Source organism: Magallana gigas, chromosome 2 (assembly GCF_963853765.1).
Source record: "Magallana gigas chromosome 2, xbMagGiga1.1, whole genome shotgun sequence".
NCBI classification, from domain to species: Eukaryota; Metazoa; Mollusca; class Bivalvia; order Ostreida; family Ostreidae; genus Magallana; species Magallana gigas.
Window position 1 is genome coordinate 21,159,035 of NC_088854.1, and position 16,128 is coordinate 21,175,162.

General features: G+C 35.6%; 1 protein-coding gene across 2 annotated transcripts; it reads left to right on the plus strand.

The window, feature by feature from the left end:
• The first annotated feature begins 487 nt into the window (after window positions 1-487).
• On the plus strand, window positions 488-15,373 carry LOC105343305 (uncharacterized). Of its 2 annotated transcripts, XM_066075548.1 has the most exons (5): window positions 488-952; window positions 7,017-7,235; window positions 11,928-12,053; window positions 13,969-14,033; window positions 14,709-15,373. In XM_066075548.1, the coding sequence occupies exons 1-4, from the start codon at window positions 574-576 to the stop codon at window positions 13,974-13,976; spliced, it is 732 nt and encodes a 243-aa protein (XP_065931620.1). In that variant the 5' UTR covers window positions 488-573; the 3' UTR covers window positions 13,977-14,033; window positions 14,709-15,373. The 2 variants fall into 2 exon arrangements, with proteins under 2 accessions (XP_065931620.1, XP_011448923.2); XM_011450621.4 differs by lacking the exon at window positions 13,969-14,033.
• The last annotated feature ends 755 nt before the right edge of the window (window positions 15,374-16,128 follow it).

Below are 16,128 nucleotides of genomic sequence, written 5' to 3' on the forward strand. Positions count from 1 at the left end.
ATCGCCTCTGAATCTTGAAATTCCTGCACCTTCAGTTGCATGTGTCTGTTATTTTAATTAAAAAAATCTCCAAAGAACCATTTTGATACGAGAGGAGTGTTTTTTTTTCACTTTACTTTGGGGGCAGAAGTTGGGGTGCATTCTTTACATGCGCGGATCCAGAAATAATTCCCTGGGGGCGGGGTGTCGGGGAATAATTGTGTTTCCCCAGGGACGCATATGATATACGTATAGACCACATGCATTTGTTTCTGTGATGGGTTCCCGGAAGAGCCTAGTATTAGGTACATTTGTAATTTTATATGCACTATGTGGAAATAAAAAGTTTGAATTTGTAAAACAGTATTTTTATATTGATTTCGCTTCCAATGAAATAAAAGTAACTGCCATAAATCAAATTTATGGCACCGTCCCAAGCGAAACGTCTTTGGGCGAAATTACTTTAGGAGCGAAACGTCCCGCATTCGAACTGAATGACAACCGCTTAGGAATTGCGTAGGAAATATGAAAGTAGAGTAAGTAACTGCACTGCAACCGTCATATTAACGAACTAATTAAAAGAGGTCCGTTCAAATGGCAACTAAACACGAAGAGGGACCGCCACCCTTTAAAAGAAATCGGGGCGATGAACATAACAAAAGTAACTTAGGCAGAGAAATTGACGAAAGGATTTTCACGTACCTATCAGATTTGGTTCCCTTTAGTACCGCTAGATTTGGTATTCTTCAATTAGGACCACTTTGCAACGCATCGATGAGTTGTGCATTTTCAGAGGCGAACTGTCATGTGAAAACTGTGTTGAATGAGAACAACTTGGCCTTGATTTTGGAGTTTAATCAGCTCTTCAGTAAAGGGATTCAGCTTTTACGTGATGTGAAAGAGAATAAACGGGATCTGGAAGAACACGAGCTTGCAGCATTAGGAATTCTAGATGATTTTTTCAAAGAAAAGGGTAAGGCAGCAATGCTACAAAATGTCAAATGATAAACAGAATTGATTTCCTAACGTTAGCTAAGATAACTTACTTTAACTCATGATGTCAGATTATAATTCAGGAAGAAGTACTTTCAACTTGGTAATGATCTACTTAGATTCAACCTGCATAGTTTACAACTTTTCAGGCATACAGTAATGTTCATAAAAAAGACTATTGAAGAATATAACGAATTAAATCAATTCACGAATAGGTTTATTCATGACACATGTATACAAGTCCACATCATGCTCTCACGCACGCACACATCATCAGCATGGCTATTTTCCCGTGCTCAATCCCCGGATGATACTCTCAAACAATACACACAAAGAACCATAACTCTTACTCAAATCATACTCATACATTCATACACAAACAGTTACTTCCCTTAGATCATATGAATATACTACAATACCCCCCTTTGCAAGATTTAACTATTATACTGAAAAACATATTAATGTTAATACTGTCCAATATTTCTAAAAACATTTAAAATTTTTTTTTTTTTACATTTAGTAATGAGTCACAGTTCATTATAAAGAGTTTACAAAATTTACAAAGATAGTCACAGTTCACAGTCCATGATACAAATAATTTCACACGGAAACACACAGACACGGCTCACATTTTAAAGTCCTTAAAACGTTGCGGAACTATCTTTACACGGGTTGACCTTCTCAAGACTGGCTCTGTTGGTTTTCTTGCGATAGGTTCCCTCACAGAAGGCTGTCCTTCATCACATGTATCAGCCGATACAATGATCGGTTCACTGTAAGTCTCTGGAATATCGGACACATCACTTTCGGAAGTTCCCGGTTCTTGATTACAATGATACTTTTTCACAAACTCGCTATTCCTCTTCAATGTGACTCCTTCTGGTGATTTAACAACACAGCTGTTTCCAGTTTTCTGTACCAAAGTATATGGCTCTGCATGGTACAGAGTGTCCATTTTGTCTTTGACTGCTTTCTTCAAAAGGACTGAATCTCCAGGCTCTAAGTCGCAATCCACTGCACCACGTTTCTCATCAACATACAGCTTGTTTCTGTACTTTGAATACACATCCTTATCTCGCATTTCTTCATCAAACACATTTTCTTGTAGATTCTCTACTTGCGGTAATTTTGTCCTCAGTTTACGGCGGAACATCAATTCTGCAGGTGACACCCCAGTTGTACTGTGTGGAGTTGTTCGATATGCAAACAAGTATTTCCGGATTTCTTTCTTCCAATCCTTAGATTCTGCTTGTGCAATTCTAATCCTTTTCATCAATGACCGGTTTTGACATTCAACTTCCCCGTTTGCAGCCGGATGTAATGGTGTAACTGCTCTGTGTTTGATGCAGTTATCTGTCAAATAATCCTCAAATAACTTAGACTTGAATTGTGGTCCATTATCAGATGTAATTTGATATAGAATTCCGTGTCTACAAAACATTCCCTCTAGAGCATCAATGATTTTCTCACTTGTAATGTCTTTGGTAATTTCAATTTCATAATAACGGCTGAAGTAGTCCACTACAACTAACACATATTGCCCTGATGTTAATGGTCCCAGTAAGTCAATTGCCAACTCTTGCCACGGTCCCGTCGGTAAAGGTGTTGGACTGATTGGCTCCGGTTTTGGATATGCACTAGTAATCTGACATCCATGACATGATTTCACGTACTTTTCCACTTCTTTGTCCATACCAGGCCACCAAACTTTCGTCCTAAGTTGTTGTTTTGTCCCAACAATGCCCAAGTGCCCCTGGTGTGCTAACTGAACACACTGTTTTCTCAAACTTTTCGGAATCACAATCCTAGATCCACGTAACACAAGGTATCCAATAGAACAAAATTCATCTCTGAATGGAAAATAGTCAACACAAGATTTTTCCCATTCCCCTTCTTTAATGAATCTACGAATTCTGACAAGTTCTTCGTCCCTCTTTGAAACTTCTTCTACTTCTCGAGTAGACAATGCATGAGGCGTAGCTTCCCTCGCTATAAATTTCACATATTGTTCAGTCTCCACAGAGTTACTGTTTTCCACAGGTTTTTTTTCCACCAAACGTGACAATGCATCTGCAATATTCTGATGTCCAGGTAAGTAATGCACTTTGAAATTGTATGCCATAAGTTTCAACAACCAGCGTTCAATTCGTGCATTTGGTCGAGATTTTCTTCCATAAAGAACTTCTAATGGCTTGTGATCTGTAATCAGCTCAAACTCTACACCATACAAGTAAATATGGAACTTCTCACATGCCCATACAACTGCCAGAGCTTCTTTCTCTGTTGTTGAATAATTGCGTTCTGCCACGGACAATGTACGGCTTGCATAACAGATGACTCTCGTTTCACCTTTGTGCACTTGAAGTAAGACTGCTCCAAGGCCTACATTGCTAGCATCTGTCACTAACTGTGTTTTTTCTGCATCTAACCTGTAGTGTCCTAAAGTTTCCACATTTGACAAACAACGTTTCAACGTATCAAAACTCTTCTTCTGTTCACGTCCCCATACAAAGTTCACATTCTTCTTTGTCAATCTCCTCAGCGGTTCTGACACAGTCGCTAGGTTTGGTATATATCGTGCACTAAAGTTTACAAGTCCAAGGAAACTTTTCACTTCAGATCCACTTGTTGGCTCTTTTGCATCCAGTAATGACTTGATCCTGTCACTTGTTGGCCCAATACCATTCTTAGACATCACATGTCCCATGAATGTTATTTTGTTCATGCTAAATTCACACTTTGCTTGGTTCAGCGTAAGTCCTTTTTCTTTAATTCTCTGCAATGCTTTACAAAGTCTTTTATCATGTTCTGCTTTGTCACGCCCATGGATCACAATATCATCTGAAATGTTTTGTACTCCCTCACAATCATGAAATACTTGTGAAATCACTTGCTGATATTTTTCTGGTGCTGATGAAATACCAAACATCAGTCTTTTATATCTATACAGGCCTTTGTATGTTACAAATGTAGTTATCTCCCTTGAAGATTCCTCCAACTCAATCTGATGGTATCCACTTCTAAGGTCCAACTTGCTAAACACTTCACTACCATGCACATTGTAGAGTATTTCTTCCACAGTCGGAATAGGGTGTCTTTCACGAATAATTGCAGCATTGGCTTGTCTCATGTCGACACACAATCTGATGTCACCATTGGATTTCGGTACAATAATGACTGGACTGACCCAAGGTGTAGGAGAATTCACTTTCTCAATGATATCCTGAGATTCAAGGTCATCAAGTTGCTCTCCAACTTTCTCTCTCAAACTGTATGGAATCCTGTACATAGCTTGGGCAACAGGTTTTACGTCCTGATCAATATGCAGCTTTAACTTAAAGTTTTTCAGCTTTCCTATTCCTTGGAAACACTCTGGGTATTCACGAACAATGTCAAATGATTGTACACTGTTGACACCAAGTTTAAGAACTCCTAGATTCGTAGCGGTATCTTTGCCTAGCAGTGCTGGTCCTTTTCCATTCAACACATAGAATTCTTCTTCACTACCATTGCCTGTTTCCTCGATCAAGGTATGTGTTCGAAATTTTCCTAACAATTTCAGTGGTTCTGTAGAACTATATGCATAGAGTTTCTTCTCACACTTTTCAGAATAACATTTTAGGCGTTTCTTCTTGAGAACTTCCCACAGTTCTTTGTCTATAATATTGGCTGATGCACCACTATCAATAACGAATTCCACTGGATGTCCTCCAAGACTGACCATAACTTTGTCTGACGACTTGTCCGATGTCTTCAGAATAAATGCAAACACATCTGAATCAGATTCCGACTCTACTGTATGAATCTGTCCTCCTCTTTGAGATTTCTGTGCCATACGTTTTCCTTGTTTTGGCTTCGTTAAGCAGCAGCTCATGAAGTGTCCCACATTTCCACATTTCCTGCATTCCTTATCTTTTGCCGGACATGATGGATCTCTGGCTAAGTGTCCTTCTCGTCCACAACGAAAACACTTATTTCCATACTTTCTGTTCTCGAATCTACCAGTACGTTTTGGTTTATCTGTTTTAGGCCCACGTCCATGAATTTTATTTATTGATGCCACTAATTCGGTATCCATATGTCTTGCCTGTGCCTCTGTCATTTCAAATGTCGCAGCTATTGTCCTCAACTGTTCCAGAGTTAAGTCTTTTCCTTTCTCTAACAACTTAGCTCTGATTTTATGAGACCTGCACTTTTCAATCACCTGATCCCGAATTTGCTCATCCTGATTTGCAAAATCACAATATACTGCTTGCTGTCTAAGTTTCGTTATAAACTGTTCTACAGTTTCTTTATCACTTTGTGTTATCTTACGAAATACGTACCGTTCATATGGAACATTCACTTTGTTTTCAAAATGTTTATTTAACGTTTTGACAGCCACGGTATACACACTATCTTCTTGCTCTGCACGGACTTCATTCAGCGTATAATAAATATCCTGAACTTCTGGTCCTGCACAATGTAACAGTAAAGCTTTTCTTTGTTCAGGGTTACTCACCCCCTTTCCAACCGCAAAAAGTTCGAAACTTCTATGCCACCGTTTCCAAGACTGATTTAACTGTGATGGTTCTGCGTTTGGGTCGAACTTCTGAACACCATTCAGTTCAATAAGCGAAGCCATTGTATAGGCTAAATTCTCCTCGTCGCCATTGAAGAATATATCGAATTAAATCAATTCACGAATAGGTTTATTCATGACACATGTATACAAGTCCACATCATGCTCTCACGCACGCACACATCATCAGCATGGCTATTTTCCCGTGCTCAATCCCCGGATGATACTCTCAAACAATACACACAAAGAACCATAACTCTTACTCAAATCATACTCATACATTCATACACAAACAGTTACTTCCCTTAGATCATATAAATATACTACAACTATGATGTCAAAAAATATAATTTAAATCATTCTATTAATACAACTTTAAATTTGGATTAAGGATGACGTTTACTCAGAATGAAAAAAATTTCCACTGATGATAATGAAAAACCAACTATTGTGTGTCACAGACCTGACATGGTAGTGTTATTCTTCACTTTCGAAAAAGAAGGTCAATGACCTACTTTTTGAGTTAATGGCCATTGAACTGTTGAATATTTTTTGAAAATTGAAGAAAAATCCAAAAAAAATTTACACTAGGAATGAGATTTTCTCAATTGTGAAAATAATACAAATTGCTTAAATCTTTAACAAATGAAATACAGTTTATGAATGGTAGTGCCATTAAATAGATACAAAGCATAAAGTTTTCATTCACAATTTTTATAGATATTCTAGTCCGAATTTCCTCTATCAGTTTTCAAATTACTACACATTTTTGATTCAATAAAACAAAAAACTGAATGATGATAATGCTAAAACATTTATAGTATTAAACTAAGTATATTGACCTTTCTCTGCTGGCATAACATTTATATGAGGTCAATGATCAAAATCTTGAGATATGGTGTCTTTTATCATTTTTAGACATTTTTCAATATTTTTGTAGTGTTTTCCATACGAATATCTATACGAAAAAGCAAGATAAAACCAACAAAAAATATGCAAAATTATGTTGACTAACAAATAAAATCTTTACTTTAAATATTACAGTACTACCAAAAATATTTCAGTGGAAAACAAAATCTGAAAAATTTAGTCCGAATTTCCTCTGTTTTGCTAAAAGTCAAACTTTGTCAGAGCCTAATTCCATAATTTAGAAAAAATATCGATTGTTATGTCAATAATAATTCATTTCATAAATACTTTTTGTATTTAAAACAAATTTTACTCATGAAATTGAACTTTTTAACAATCCGGATTTGAGAACTCAAACCCTGAGTAAACAACGTCCTTAAATCACTTTATTGTGCCCTCATTGTACACAAGATTTACATTTTACATGTATATTTTCTCTATCCATGTACATCTGGTTAACAGAAGCCCTAATGTTCGTTTATTTTGTGTTAGGGGTAAGAAATTTCTCAACTTTGTGGTGAATACATGGAACACTCTCACGAGTTACTTAATTTTAAAAGAAATTTAATTTCAGGTCAGCATGAAGAAAGTCTCATCAAAATCTTACAAGGGCATCTTGGTGATGGGGATGTCACAGAAACAGAAAAATTAATGGCTTTGGCCGAACACCTTTTAGGAAAGCTTTCTCCAGGAAAATCCTACATCATTGATTCAGGTGTTGAAAGAAAAGGAAAATGTGGATGTGGATTTGATCATTGTAATAGTGACCTAGTATTTGGAAGCACTGGATTAGGTACGCTGCTTTTAATTATAAAATTAAGGTATCCGATCCATATTAGGACCAAATTTTTACAACCTTGAATATTCATCATGTATTTAATACTTTGATATTTAAAGAAAGCATTTAAGAGTAGAAAAAGATTTACCGAGAGAAATTTTCAAAAATATTATTAACTAAGCAGTAATTAATTAATGAAAATTGCATTAAGGTCTATGGAGACAAGCACATTTTTTTAAAATAAAAAAGTAATTACTACGAATATCAAAAAATGCTTTGGTGGAAAGAAGTATTTTATCATTAGGAATACAAACACTAATAAAAATAAATTTTATCCGTGTATTTTTTTTTTTAGAATTAATTTTTATAGAATAAAAGCAAAGGGGGACAACTCTCCAAAAAAAGGAAAAGGTCATTAATTAGCACACATTCCACTCTTACATATTAATACTTAAATAGGAAAATTATGTCCAAGTATACAGAGTATTAAGCCCATACATATCTGTTATGCACCCAGATTCATTGAATCTGAGGCTATTATGGATCGGATACCTTAATCAGTTGGCTGTGCTGAAAAACAAGAGGTCTACGGGCCTTAACGTAAGGTACTGTCCAAGTTGGCAACTAGAAATGTTTCTGGCATCCATAATTTTATCGTTATTGTTAATCTTGTTAAAATTACTGTATTTTGTTTGTCACAAATTGATTTGCCATATTTTTTCTTTCTGCTGTTTATCCTTTAAAGTAAGCTATTTTCCTTGTTGTTTAAACATATTAAATGTTTATTAATGTTGCAATCTATTTACAGCAAATGAATTTACATATTTTTGAAAAGGTGTTCTCATATGTTGCATTACCGGTGTCATATAATATTTTGATACCGCGAAATATTGAACCCGGGTTCAATATATTATGCGATATTATGAACCCGGGTTCAAAATATCGCTGCGATATATTGAACCCCCCCATAAAATATTGAACCCCGGGCTCAAAATATTATGGTCGCGATATTTTGAAACCCTCTCGAATTTTCATTGCTCTTGGAGAGGGGGTTCAAAATATTATGGCCGCGATATATTGAACCCCCTACTGTTTCCAATTTCCTTTGGAGAGGGGGTTCAAAATATTATGGCTGCGATATATTGAACCCCCTACCTATTTCCAATTCCCTTTGGGGAGGGGGTTCAAAATATTATGGCTGCGATATTTTGAACCCCCCTCCATTTTTATTGCTATTGGAGAGGGGGTTCAAAATATTATGGCCGTGATAATTTGAACCCCCCTTAATTTTTAAGGCGTCGAGCTAATGCTCGGCAGCCTTCTAGCGATCGTCTGGATTGGCAATCGTCCAAAAATTCACGCGCTGCACCGCCTTTTAAATGCGCATAAGAAATAAGTTCCTAAAAGTATTCAACGTATTGCAAGATTTTTTTTCCATTTATTCAACTAAATTGTGTACAAAAAAACCCAACTTTGCCTCCCTGGTGATTGACAACTCATTGCATAAGAATAAATTTGCTTAATCAAGAAATGGCGGATGAATACAATCAGGCCTAAGTGTAAAGATTCACTAGATATTATTTTAGTTTATCGCTTACATTTTAATTGGAGACCGTGCCCGATAGAAATAACATTTTAGATGTAAATTTATTTGTTATCGGGCACGGTCTCCAAAATAAATGTAAGCGATAAACGTATCTAGTAATTTCGTTGCAAAAAGTAAACTCGATAATGCAGTTAGTTTGGTCGAGCATTATAGATAGCACGTGTTGTGGATTTGTTTGTAAACAACCATACCATAGGAAATCTTGTTTCAAACGGGCATTGAAATAAATAAATGTATGTTTTATTATTATAATTAGGGACACACTGTTAATGTATTCAAATTATGAACCTATGAAAGTTGTTCAAAGACTGTTTGAAGCAGAAAGAAACAAATTATTTTTGAACTTTGAAATTTCTTCGATTTTTGCAATTATGATGAGTTATTGTATTAAAAAAGCACCACTACCTATTTTTATAAGAAAATATACCGATTTTTGTTTTTAAAGCAGCAGAAAACATAATTCAGATACTTTCTATTCTAAGTCTAATATCATTTGATATGACTATTAGTACAGAAATTCAAATTATTGGTATCATTCTATATAAAAGAAAAAAATGTCAGCTCGACGCCTTTGTGGCCGTTCCGGCCTTTGATTCATTGCTATTGGAGAAGGGGTTCAAATATTCCCTTTGAAGAGGGGGTTCAAAATATTATGGCTGCGATATATTGAACCCCCTACCTATTTCCAATTCCCTTTGGGGAGGGGGTTCAAAATATTATGGCTGCGATATATTGAACCCCCTACTGTTTCCAATTTCTTTTGGAGAGGGGGTTCAAAATATTATGGCCGTGATAATTTGAACCCCCCTCAATTTTTCATTGCTATTGGAGAAGGGGTTCAAATATTCCCTTTGAAGAGGGGGTTCAAAATATTATGGCTGCAATATATTGAACCCCCTACCTATTTCCAATTCCTATTGGAGAGGGGGTTCAAAATATTATGGCCGCGATATATTGAACCCCCTACCTATTTCCAATTTCCATCGGAGAGGGGGTTCAAAATATTATGGCTGCGATATTTTGAACCCCCCTCCATTTTTTATTGCTATTGGAGAGGGGGTTCAAAATATTATGGCTGCGATATATTGAACCCCCTACTGTTTCCAATTTCCTTTGGAGAGGGGGTTCAAAATATTATGGCTGCGATATATTGAACCCCCTACCTATTTCCAATTCCTATTGGAGAGGGGGTTCAAAATATGGCCGCGATATATTGAACCCCCTACCTATTTCCATCGGAGAGGGGGTTCAAAATATTATGGCTGCGATATTTTGGACCCCCCTCCATTTTTTATTGCTATTGGAGAGGGGGTTCAAAATATTATGGCTGCGATATATTGAACCCCCTACTGTTTCCAATTTCCTTGGGAGAGGGGGTTCAAAATATTATGGCTGCGATATATTGAACCCCCTACTGTTTCCAATTTCCTTTGGAGAGGGGGTTCAAAATATTATGGCTGCGATATATTGAACCCCCTACTGTTTCCAATTCCTATTGGAGAGGGGGTTCAAAATATTATGGCTGCGATATATTGAACCCCCTACTGTTTCCAATTTCCTTTGGAGAGGGGGTTCAAAATATTATGGCTGCGATATATTGAACCCCCTACTGTTTCCAATTTCCTTTGGAGAGGGGGTTCAAAATATTATGGCTGCGATATATTGAACCCCCTACCTATTTCCAATTTCCATTGGAGAGGGGGTTCAAAATATTATGGCTGCGATATTTTGAACCCCTCTCCATTTTTTATTGCTATTGGAGAGGGGGTTCAAAATATTATGGCTGCGATATATTGAACCCCCTTTTGTTTCCAATTTCCTTTGGCGGCCATAATATTTTGAACCCCCTATCCAATGGGAATTGGAAAAAGGTAGGGGGTTCAATATATCACAGCCATAATATTTTGAACCCCCTCTCCAATAGCAATGAAAAATAGAGGGGGTTCGAAATATCGCGGCCATAATATTTTGAACCCCCTATCCAATGGGAATTGGAAAAATAGAGGGGGGTTCAATATATCGCAGCCATAATATTTTGAAGCCCCTCTCCAAAGGCAATGAAAAATAGAGGGGGGTTCAAAATACCGTGGCCATAATATTTTGAACCCCCTCTCCAATGGGAATTGGAAAAATAGAGGGGGTTCAAAATATTGTGGCCATAATATTTTGAACCCCCTCTCCAATAGCAATGAAAAATAGAGGGGGGTTCAAAATATCGCGGCCATAATATTTTGAACCCCCTATCCAATGGGAATTGGAAAAAGGTAGGGGGTTCAATATATCGCAGCCATAATATTTTGAACCCCCTCTCCAATAGCAATGAAAAATAGAGGGGGGTTCAAAATATCGCGGCCATAATATTTTGAACCCCCTCTCCAATGGGAATTGGAAAAATAGAGGGGGTTCAAAATATTGCGGCCATAATATTTTGAACCCCCTCTCCAATAGCAATGAAAAAAAAAGGGGGGTTCAAAATATCGCGGCCATAATATTTTGAACCCCCTATCCAATGGGAATTGGAAAAAGGTAGGGGGTTCAATATATCGCAGCCATAATATTTTGAACCCCCTCTCCAATACCAATGAAAAAAAGAGGGGGGTTCAAAATATCGCGGCCATAAAATATTGAACCTGGGTTCAATATTTTATGGGGGGGTTCAATATATCGCAGCGATATTTTGAACCCGGGTTCAATATATCGCGGGGTTCAAAATATTATATGACACCGGTAATAATTACAATGTATGTACATGTATTAAATTATAGTAACGTTAGCATTGCCCTATATAAACTTCTTCGGTAGATTGGAAGAAATTATGCTTCCCATTGAAAATGTGAAATAAAATTTGATGAAAGGAATGTTACGAACTTCTTAGAATTCTCATAAACAGGAATACTAATCTTATTTGAAAATCAAAGAATGACAGTCACTTTATGTTAAGTAAATTCTAATCAGTCTTTCTGGGGAAAGACTGCATCATCTTTGCATTTTTAAAGTTTTGTGATTACCTCTAAAAGTTGTGAAGATGACGGCATTTACATGATTAATCTGAAAATGTAGCATTGTCAATTTCTAAGTGAAATTTGTTTATGACTTTACAGGTCATGAGGAGGTGTGGCATGGTTCCATAGACATCATTTTACTTTCCAATGGTGGAATACCAGAGACTGCTGCTTCTTATTTTAATGACAGCCAGGGCTTAGTAGCAGTTGCATCCCATAAATATGGTATGATAGGGGTGTTAATTTTTATTAAATACATCTAAAGACTATAACTTTGATATTATATGATTACTTGCAATCCCAAAATTATCAACACAGTAGCGCAGGATGTACAGTATATGCATGGATATCCAACTTCACACCAGAGGGTATACAGTGGTAACAACATTATTGTTGACAAGCCAATCGTGTTAAATAGTTCGTGTAACGTGGGTGATCGTTCGTGTAACGTGCGTGTTCGTGCGTGATTGTGCGGTTTTTTCGTTTTGTAATTTTTTTTACGGAATGTCAGGATTTATTCTTAAAACAACGACAAGTAGTTTTTGTAAAACAATGTGAATTTTAAACTTTTTTTGTATAGAAGAACATTGATTGTTAACATTCATTCTCTCTATCGTGGTTAAATACATTTATCTAGTATTTCCACAGCTTATTCAATCCTTTGTTCGGTCGAGTTAGTTTTGCATAATGTTATAGTCAGCCTCTATCAAGCATCCATTGTGTCTTGACACATAATTTTAATCATATTAGCAATAGCGGCACGTTGAATGAAAGCAGCCAAGCTTACCCACTCCCCGTTTTAAACTAAACGATTATCCCCAACGTTTTTTTTTCAAATGATAATACGATACGCATTCCTATCTGAACATTTGTTTGAAATAAAAAAATTTATAGATGCTTAAAAATTTAGAAAAAAATATGTACTGTAAATAATGAAAATATTCAATGTGTATAATCGAAATTCTATGAAACAAGGTGACAAATTTACCTCTATTCCGCATAATCAAATCGTACGTAAGGGAACTGGATTACATAACAGTCAACTCGTATGTAAATAATTTCGTATAGTTAGTGCATTATCTTCATTTCATTTACACTTAAGTTATAATTTGTTATGGAGACAAAAAATTGTATTTGTGTATGAATCATATATTTTTTTTTTGTATGGATGTGTAAATTGTTTACTCGTAAAATATAAAACAGTGCATTACTACTGTACATGTCGCTTTTCAATAAAACACAAACATAAAGCAATACAAATTAAAGCAATATGTTTTCTTAATTCTAATCTTAAAAATTGATTTTGATTTTGCGTGTTTAATGGTGTAGAAATGCTCGGTTGCGTGTTTTATCGTTTTTGTTCGTGTATCATGAAAATTCAGTAAGTTAGTGATCGTGCGTGTATCGTGCGTGTTCGTTTGTGTATCGTGCATGATCGTTCGTGTATCAGAAACGTGCGTGTCGTTTGTCAACAATAACGTTGCTACTACTGTATTTGAATCTGGCTGATTTGGCAACTCATGTAATGTGATGTAACTAGGTCAACACCCTCTTCAGGACAACAAGTAGAAATCAACCTACAAGAGTATATATAATGACCTCTTTTTTTTTGGTATTTTCAAAACATCCTAAAGATTGGATTGCCCCTAGTTTCAAAAACTGCATTTAAACATGAATACAAAATTTGTGCAATTCATACAAAATTTTATTATTTTGTAAGGAAAGTTTTGTTGACCTTGTGATGTTATTTCTAGTTTAACATATATATTTTTTTCATTTAAATAAATAAAATTTAACTGTATTAAAATGCACATTACTCTATTATTTCAACACTGAAGTAAATAATTATTATAGTTGTGAAATATGGCAAACTTTAGCAAGTCTTCAGGTTTTGCTATGGATTTTAATATTTAAAACGAAATCTGAACTTATAAGACTGAAATCTTTTATGACCTTTTTGTTGTCTTTGTTCTATGCAGATTCTGAAGCAATTTAAGAAATTAACCATGAGGAAAATATCACTAAGCTTATTTTAGGTCACAAAAATTACACTACAGTTTTGCTTAGTGTTGTTAGTTCTTTCAGATGCAATATGAATAAAATCAGGTCCTTTGATCCACTTGTAAATATTGCTCTATAGAATCCTAGGTAAAGCAGGCAGTCATATCCAAATAACCTTAAAGATATCCAATCAAATTCTTGCTGGTAAGTTTTTGCCAGTGATTTGGAACTTTTATTTTTTTTACTTTATAAGAAAAGACAAACATTACTGAGAGACAATCAAATGTGAAGTATGTATCCAAAATTTACATTGATTTGTTTTTACTTGTCTAATGCAGTCTGAAGACAGAACTGCTGATTCTTTTTCTTTCTCCATGTTTTCATAAGAAGTCCTGATATGTAGTTCAAGATATGCAAATTTAAAGAATTTGTGGTATATACAAGTATTTATATTTGAAAGGTCATGGGCATGACCTTCTATTCCATTACTTCAATAACTACCGTAATAAAAGTTAGTCTAAATTATGTAAATGTAACTGAGAAGATGATGGATCTTATTCTAATCATGTTACCCTAGATCTGTTTTACTTTTTAGACCTGCTTTAAAAAGCATGTTACAATTTGTGAGATTACACTTTTCATGTTTTGAATCTCTTAAAATATCTTGGCTAGAAGGGAAATTTTGTTGCATCTTATGAAATAAAACTTTTCAACAGACTTGCATCATTGCCAGCCAATGGTCCAATCTGTTATTCTCATATCTCTATGTTTTGTGCAGAGTTTGAACATATCTTGATAAGCCAAAGTTAGAGAATTCAAAATAGGATAAAAAAAATTTCAGTAAACATTCGAACCTATGAGTCTTTCATCTCATTTCAGATTGTGAATATAAAACAGATGAGGAATACTCAGAAAGGAGGACTTCTGAAAGAAAACCTTCATTGTCATGTGCTGAAAGTAGAGCTATAGCTCAAACAATTGTCTTTTCCTTTTGCCAAAGAAAAAAGCATCCACATTTTTCAAATTTCTTAATTCCAAACATTTTCATATCTCCCAAGGATTTTCGAATCATCATGTATGATTCAGTGAATGACATTTTAATATGCAGTGCCCCATTACCAATTTTCCAACCCCATCCATCGAAATCCCTGCAGATTGCATCCATTATAATTCTGTGGATGGTTTTACATCATAGAATGTTTTGTGGAGAAATAGACACTTCATCGATCATGGGAACAGTTAATGAAATGAAGGAAATCCAATCAAATTTCAAAGACAGGGCCAAAGAAAAATTTAATATTTATATTAATGCATTAACATTTGGTGTTAATGAGTTCCCTTTAGTTCCAAGAGAATCATTTCCATCATATGAATTACTTGGATTTGGTGTACATTTGATTCCACAAACAAAAAGCTAGTTTTTTGTGATACATGTACATGTAAGTTTGAAAAGTTCAGAACTTTCAAATTAGTATAAATTATATGGATGTACACATGTACATGTAAATTGTGAAGGTACATAAAGAGATCAGATGGCCTGCAAATTATTCTTGATATTTTTATACCTGGAAAGATGGACAGTATACAGTGATTGGTCTTGTTAGACAAATGTGAATTGAAAGTCGTTTTAAATTCGTTGTTTTTAGCTCACCTGAGCCAAAGGCTCAAGTGAGCTTTTCTGATCACAATTTGTCCGTTGTCTGTCGTTGTCGTCGTTGTCGTTGTCGTCGTTGTCGTTGTTAACTTTTCACATTTTCATCTTCTTTTCAAGAACCACTGGACAGATTTCAACCAAATTTGGCACAAAGCACTACTAGGTGAAGGGGATTCAAGTTTGTTCAAATGAAGTGCCACGCCCTTTCTAAAGGGGAGATAATTGAGAATTATTAAAAATTTGTTGGTAATTTTCAAAAATCTTCTTCTCAAAAACTATTCAGCCGGAAAAGCTTAAACTTGTGTGGAGGCATCCTCAGGTAGTGTAGATTCACGTTTGTTCAAATCATGGTCCCCGGGGGTAGGGAGGGGCCACAAGAGGGGGATCAAGTTTTACATAGGAATATATAGAGAAAATCTTTAAAAATCTTCTTCTCAAAAACTATCAGGCCAGAAAAGCTCAAATTAAAATGGGAGCATCCTCAGGTAGTGTAGATTCAAGTTTGTTCAAATCATGGTTCCCGGGGGTAAGGTGGGGCCACAATTGGGGGATCAAGTTGTACATAGGAATATATGGAGAAAATCTTTAAAAATCTTCTTCTCAAAAACTATTTGGCCAGAAAAGCTCAAATTTAAATGGAAGCAT

What these genes read in the sequence shown, in the direction of transcription:
- LOC105343305 (XM_011450621.4), top strand. Translation starts at nt 574, where the DNA reads ATGGCAACTAAACACGAAGAGGGACCGCCACCCTTTAAAAGAAATCGG. An exon ending in ATTTGGAAGCACTGGATTAG is followed by an intron (nt 7,236 to 11,927) that starts GTACGCTGCTTT and finishes ATGACTTTACAG; the next exon opens with GTCATGAGGAGGTGTGGCAT. An exon ending in AGTTGCATCCCATAAATATG is followed by an intron (nt 12,054 to 14,708) that starts GTATGATAGGGG and finishes ATCTCATTTCAG; the next exon opens with ATTGTGAATATAAAACAGAT.